This window comes from Galendromus occidentalis, unplaced genomic scaffold (genome assembly GCF_000255335.2).
Source record: "Galendromus occidentalis unplaced genomic scaffold, Mocc_1.1 scf7180000075612, whole genome shotgun sequence".
Lineage (NCBI taxonomy): Eukaryota > Metazoa > Arthropoda > Arachnida > Mesostigmata > Phytoseiidae > Galendromus > Galendromus occidentalis.
Window position 1 is genome coordinate 640,674 of NW_003803602.1, and position 7,262 is coordinate 647,935.

The 7,262-nt window shown below is 53.8% G+C and overlaps 1 protein-coding gene across 1 annotated transcript; it reads left to right on the top strand.

Moving 5' to 3' along the window:
- The first annotated feature begins 4,745 nt into the window (after window positions 1-4,745).
- On the top strand, window positions 4,746-7,262 carry LOC100901571 (oxysterol-binding protein-related protein 2). Its single transcript, XM_018639955.2, has 7 exons — window positions 4,746-4,973; window positions 5,054-5,179; window positions 5,271-5,388; window positions 6,109-6,328; window positions 6,475-6,649; window positions 6,763-6,976; window positions 7,084-7,262. Exons 1-7 carry the CDS (start codon window positions 4,746-4,748, stop codon window positions 7,260-7,262), a joined length of 1,260 nt encoding a protein of 419 aa, XP_018495471.2.

Below are 7,262 nucleotides of genomic sequence, written 5' to 3' on the forward strand. Positions count from 1 at the left end.
GCGTAATATCATCCTACATCTCTGACGATTTCGAACCTGAACCAGCCGTGCTGAAAGAGTCGAATGCTCGGCCCCAATTGTCAGGGCAATACGTCTGATGTTTGGGACATTTCCCAAAGCGTGAGCGACGTCGGATCGGAAAAAATCAAAAGAGAGAGCAGTAGCCCTGCGTGCGATCGGCTTTGTGAAGCTTGAATTTCAGTAGCAGGAACGAGCAAGAACCTACCCCGATTTCCTATCACGGCCACGTCGGACAACTTTCAAGGAATCTCCGTCTCCCGTAGACTCTCATCGGAGCCAGCTCGGCTGAGGATGAATACTGAAATGGGGAGTATTATTCTGAGCAGTTTCAATTATCGAGCTGGCAGTTTAGTCTATTGAATTGGCGGTTTTCCCGTTGGGCAGTCTGATTTTACAAATTGGCAGTAATTGAAACCGGCAGTTTTTCGATGATTGATGCGGTCGCTTTTCGAGGAGATTTCCAAAGATCTGGCCGATCAAACGGAGTCTTCCCGATCGCCCGGTTCTCGAATGCTCGATTGTCGGTCGCCTTTCTAGTGAGAGGTTAGGTTGGGTGAACACTAACCAAAGAGGACAAAAACTGCCAACACTATAATTTTAACTTCCGGACTTGAGGAGAAAACTGCAACCGACAACAATGAGCGGACAGGGGCAAAGGTAGGCGGGCGTATAAGGCTAATCGCAATTCGCCTCCTCTCGCGACATGCAGAAAGATGACGGCCATCCCTACCTCTCCGAATCGACCAAGCAGAGATCAGCATCATCATCGCTACCCGCTCCTGCTGCAGCTCGTCGTCTGCGAGATTTGTCTTTTCCCGGCTTGCAGAGAAGCGGGAGCTGTGCGCGAGACACCGACGTTCTTCAGTTAGAACGGGAGATTTCGACCTCCAAACTCGAATGCTCCGATCAAGTCCGAGGGAGGAGAAATCCTCCTCTGAGGTAAGAGGAACACCTACCCCCATTCGCGAGAGAGTCTTCCAACGCCGCGCCAGAGATGAGCCGAGGCCGTCAGAGCCGATCTATTCCTCCGACTACCATCAGAGCTTGTCAATCCTAGGTTGCTGGCTCCCGCCGCACCGATGAACCTTCAACCTTCACAATGCTTTCGGCTTTTCTAGTTCCAGGACCGAGCTAGTGGACTCCTCGGAGATTCAACACGATGAAAGGAGGATTTAATCCGGAGTACGACTCCCAGTGTTTTTGCATTGCTACCTGCCAGTGGCGATCTCGGAGCAGCCCGGCGAGCGATTCGAGTTATTTCCGCGGAGAACAACTTTCCTGTGTCTTTGCTCGTCCACAATCAGAGGCTATCGAGTGATTGTGGTCTCCGTGGGCTCGGTAATATTACGCTGCTGTTCATAGGGTGGCGTCATTGAGTCCTGCCATCGCGCACACATCGTGAAGGCGATGTCCGGCCGGCAGCGGTGCGCACAGAGGAAGGGGGGGGGCATGGCTCCCCCCGAATCCTTCGGTCGTAATGCTAGAGTATGGACCCCGAGACGGTGCGTCATAAAACATAATTCCAGTCGTCTGGCCCCCTCCAAAACTCGAGTTGGCCCCCCAGAAAAAATCCTGTGCGCGCCTCTGCGGCCGAAGAGCCCAAGTCTCGATGAAACCGGAAGTGAGAAATCGTTGCTTCCCACTGGGGACCCTTCGGAGTCCTTAGCATCTTTTTTTTTGTCGCTTGTCTCGTGTTGATCATATCAAAGAATCCGTCACGAAAGGCGCAGAGCAGCCGGAAAATAATGGAGGCGATATCGCAAGATCCCTCTAGGCGGACGAAATCGACCATCTTCCCAGCCTCATCCTTATCTTCGAGCCAGTGTCCCGCGCGTTCTCAAAATTTATAGAACTGGCTCTGAGAGATACATCGACGACTTTAACTCAGCGGCTTAGGTTCTGTCGTCGGGCTCGCTCGGCGGCAAAAACCTTAACTCAGAGCCGACCCCGACAACTCGATGCCGAGACAGTTCGGAGCGGACGGGTCGTCCGCGTGCACCCGGTCATTGCGATGAGCAATGTGATCCGTAGCTCCCGACTTGGAGAGATTTCGACTATACTGTCCGACAATCCCAATATTGGAGGACCCACTCGTAGAGCCAATGTACGATATCTCACTCGGTGTATATTCCAGGGAGGAGGAAGCTGGGGATCCAGACGATTTCACCGAATGGAAGCATCACGAGCGGATCGTATCTGGATTCAGGCCTGAGAAAGCGCCCCACAGTACAGGCGAAGTGACGAGTTGCGGACTCGAAGGGACCTCGCCGGGCAGAGATTGATCGCTAACAAAGATTTGATCGAAGAGCGGGGAGGAACCGGAGAGAATGCCGATTCGTAGGAATACAGAATAGACGGCCAGGCATCATCGGTCCCCTTGAGCGCTGTTGACGACAGCGAGTATCTGGCGTTCCCTTGTATATACCGCTCGGCTGCCCGGAACTGGGCATGTAAAGAGCTATAATGGAAAGCTCGAGACACGGCTTCACGGGTCACACCATCCGGCACGGCTTGGGACACAAGTGAGCAACCGGACGGGCTACTCTGCCACATTCGCCGTCTACCTTTCATACCTTGAAGCAAGACTGCAGAACACAGCCCTGGCTACGGAGGGAGAGGTTCCCGGATTGCTCGAGTCGAGTGCTACATCAACGTAGCCGGACTCCGAGTCCTGGTCGCGAACTCGTCGGAAATGGGGAACTTTGATATCTCACCCTAGCTCAATGACCAGGCGAGGCTAATATCCGCATTAACTTGGAGCCCGATCGTGAAATTCGAAGCCGGGAGCTTTCAGAAGTGGGCTCCGCCTCAATTCCCGAGGGAGATGATAATAAAAGTACTTTGAGCCGAATTACAAAATGAGGATTACTGCATCTCATAGGTCGGCGCATTGATTCTGAGAGAAATGACGATATGTTTCGGGCAGCCCGAGGGTCCCCTCCCCCGAGAGGGACTTTGTTAGAGGCAGCAATATCCGGAGCGTGAGTTTCGAATACGACGGATATTTCGGTGGGGTTTTTGGAGAAGATCGCTGGAGAAAGCGACTGACAGCATGCTTTACAGGTTGGGTAATATATTCATTTTTTATAGGCCTCCCCCCCCTGAATAGAGTGATTCGCGCTTCAGGGTCTCTCGTCGTTTGACCAGTCTAGAGGTTCCTCAAAAAATTCCGTGATTTTTTCCAGGAGGCGAGAAGCGCCTGTGAGGTTCCGGAATTTGAGTATCGGAGATCTGAGAAGCTGATATGAGATCAGGAGAAGCTCGACAGCCCTTCCCATGTTGACGGTTCCAGAGGGAAGGATCGTCTGTGTTATCTAGGCGATCAGGACGGAAGAATCAGGCCACCGATCACCAACCGCGGAAGAGACGAAAACTCTAGAACAGCGATTCTCGAAGTTTTCTCTCCCACGTCTCCCTTCTACCTCATGGGGAGCGCACGCGTCTCCCTCGGGGGTCATCGGATATTTGAGAATATAGAGTTTCGACCGAGACACAGTGCCGTTTTATCCGTACACACGGCTCCATCTTTTAATTGTACAATGATTATAAGCTTGGAGTACAGTAGCAATGAGCTTGGTAAGCTTTCTGAAACTTGAAATCAGGTCGGTCGGGAATACTCGGAACCCTGAGCGTCTCCCCTAGATTTCTCCCGCGTCTCCCCCATGAGACGCTTCCTGCTGCTCTAGAACTATATCTCGACTTGAAGACTCTCCGGACGGAGGTACGAACGAGTCATTCCGTCCTGCAAGACGAGCCTCGCTCCAAGCGAGAAAGGCTACGTGATTCTCACTATGAACGCTTTCCGATGCGAGATATTTCCGCGATCTTCGCGAGCGTGCCACAACCGGAGTCTGCGTTGATGGCGAGCCCCGCGGGCGGGGCACTCAGAAGTGGTCTTTTTCACACTTTTCCCCGGAGCCCGCGAAAAATTCCTTAGCGATCTCCGTAAGTTGCAAAGCGTCTGCAGAGCAGCTCCTGAAAACCCGGAAGCCGTGTTTGGGGACCAAACTCAAGCAAATGATGTGACTCCTCCATCACATCAGATTGTCCGTCATTGGGCTCTGACGGGAATTGAGCGGAGCTTTCAGGTCTTCCAGGAATCCCTCTCCTCTCCGAAGGGAGCTCTCTGTGCAGCCCGGTCGGGAGCGAGAGATCCTTCGGCGTGCGAGCTCTCGACGGATTTCTGCCTACACGATAATTCCCTCGTTCCGAAGACAAACTCCGTGTCGCCTCGAGCTGATAACTAGATCTCATTTATCGGGGATTAGTCTTGCGTTCCGAATGCTGCGAGGCTGCGACGCTGCTTAGTTCTCTGCGGAGGAACAGGGTTTGTCGCGGCCAAGTTCCGTGGGAAAGGGCCACCGCAGCCCACACCCTCATCGGAGGATCTCCTAGCAGTCAGCTGGCCCAGCTGTTGACAAGGATCTCTCTGCACTGGCTCCGAGCTCCTAATCCGGAGTTCGAACACTGAGAAGCTTCGCCTCCAGCCACGAAAGAGTGTGTGTGGAATCCTCAGGTGAAGAGAGGATTTGTTGCCGGACACGTAGCCGACGCTATCGGTGGTTCGGTCATTTGCGGCTCACTTGTCGAGGTTCGCGGCGGATGAGGGATTAGACCTCCCGGGACCGCCGTCGGGCAATCGGTGGTGTGAGGCCAGGGAGCGGTGCCTCGATCTCACTTGATGGCTTTCGACTTTTGCAGGTCGTGTGCTTGAAATTCTCACGATGATGAAGTCGTTCCGCGATCGTCTCCCGGCGCCAGCTGGTCAACGCCATGACCTCAGTCCCTGGTCGGTACTGAAGCAGTCCATGGGCAAGGAGCTCACCCGCATCACGATGCCGGTGGTGTTCAACGAGCCGCTGAGCTTCTTGCAACGGATGACTGAGAATGCAGAGTACTATCCGCTGCTGGTTCAAGCGAACAACAGCGACGATCCTGTCAATCGAATGGAGGTGAGTTCCTTCCGCGACTGGGACTCGACTCCGACCAAAGCTTCACAGCACTCCTGAAAATCTGACTTTCATGTATCCAGCTGGTGACCGCTTTCATTGTGTCTACCCTTTCGTCCAACCTGGATCGCTTGAACAAGCCATTCAACCCTCTACTGGGAGAAACTTACGAGCTCCAACGGGAAGACTATAAGATTGTCTGCGAACAGGTGAGCCCGGCTCTCCACTTCCCATTCCTCGCACACGACCGAGTAGACGGCCCCTAACTCACTCAGAGAGTCTGATTTCTCTGAACCTCAGGTCAGCCATCATCCGCCCATATCAGCTTTACACATGGAGTCTCCAAGTGTGATTTTCGAAGCGAACTTATGCCCGAAATTGCGTTTTTCGGGAACTCAGATCATCATAAAGCCCGAAGGTGAGCTCCTAGACTTCCGGAGGCAATAAAAACGAAGACCGGTCCGGGGCTGTTGCCTCACACGGAGTTCCTCTGATGATGAGGAGGCCCGGGTTAAGTTTGCGAAATTTTCGACGGAGAAGGGTGGGGGCCGATGTTTCGCGCACGAAGGAGGGCGGGGCGGATTGATGCCTGAGTCCGTCGTCAGCGTGGAGAGGTTAGGGATTCGAGACCCGCGTCGGTGGGGGAAGAGGCGAGACGCCTTACTCTTCCCCCGTGTATATGCCGCTGGGGAGATCCTCGGCTGAACGGCCGAGCTTTCTTCGTGATTCCGCCCGTTCACGAGCCCCGCCCCAGTTGGTCCATTTGTTCGACATGGGATCTTACGGAGAGCACTGCTGATAATGATGAGCCAAGCTATGAGTGGTTATTTCGAGCTATCGATGATGAAGAACGAGCCGAGTGAATCCGACCGGCGGATCGGCCACCTGTTCCCGCGGAAGCGGGGCGCGGCTAGATATCCTACGGCATTGGAAAACCCCCAGGGGATCAGCTTATTCCATTCTGCTTCGTTGCATTCAAATCGGAAGCTTTCCCACCGTGGGTGAAACGTGTGCTCATCGCCCATACGCCTACCTGCCCGCCGACAGCTACGTTCAGGAAACCGAGCCTGCTCGGCCAAGCTCGGCGTTTTGCAACGTTCCGAATTATTCTCATAACGCACACGTTGCGGAATTTCAGGGCGAATGAGTCTGACGCTAAAAAGGCTCCAGGAAACTTATTCCTGGAGTCACGTGAACTGCGTCGTCCACAATATTCTGGTCGGGAAACTCTGGTTCGAGCAGAACGGACAGATGCACATAAGTTGCAAGCAGAGCAGCCTGCAAGCTTCGATCAAATTCAAGCCGGCGGGCTCCGACCAGAGGGACCTGCATCGCTTCGAAGGACACATCATCGACGGGTGCGTGAAGGCCATCCATCAATTCTAGTTCGAGCTGATCGACGGCTGGGAGAATTTATGGCGAACGATCCGAGGGATGCAGATCTCCGAGTTCGGTGATCCGTTTTGAGTCCCTTGTGACGCGGGAAACGTATTCCTAATTTCAGTGATGAGCGCAAAATACGGTGCGTATTCGGAAAATGGACAGAGTACTTGAAGGTCGCCCCATATCACGATCTGGACCACAGCCCTCGACGCACCTCCGAAGGTCCGCGGAAAATGTACGCCAAGTTGAACAGGCTCACGCAGTCGCTTACGGTCGGGAGCTCACCAGCCGGGAAGGTATTTTCATCAGAATTCGATTCATTCCCAACGCTTCACGAGACACAGGATCCTGCACCTGCTCCCCGCGAGAGGCAGTGTGGAGGTGAGGAACAACATCCCATTTTTTCCAGAGCTCATCTGCTGAAGACGACAATCTCGTTCATCCCGACTGGCGGCTCCTGTGGGAGGCAAACAAGCGTCCAGAGCATTCCAAGGACCACTATAATTTCACCATGTTCGCGGTCGCGCTCAACGAGCTTCCCGAGGGGGACGAATTGCAACGCTTACCGAGAACGGACTGTCGATTCCGACCAGACATCCGTAAGCTGGAAGAGGGCGACCTAGGTGAGTCCCCTCTTTTCCTGCACATTGTCTGTCTCCCCGATCTATCGCAAGAATCGAGGAGCAGTCTGAATTCCCGAGCATCTTCCAACTCTCCCGTTTCTTTCAAGATGGAGCTGCGCTGGAGAAATCTCGGCTCGAAGAGCAGCAGCGTGAGCGCCGAAAGGCTCTGAAGAAGGAGGGCAAACAATGGGAACCCCTCTGGTTCAAGGAGACGCCAGAGGGTTCTTGGGCTTTCACTGGACAGTACTGGAAGAGGGAATTCTCCGCTGCTCCGGAAATTTTCTAG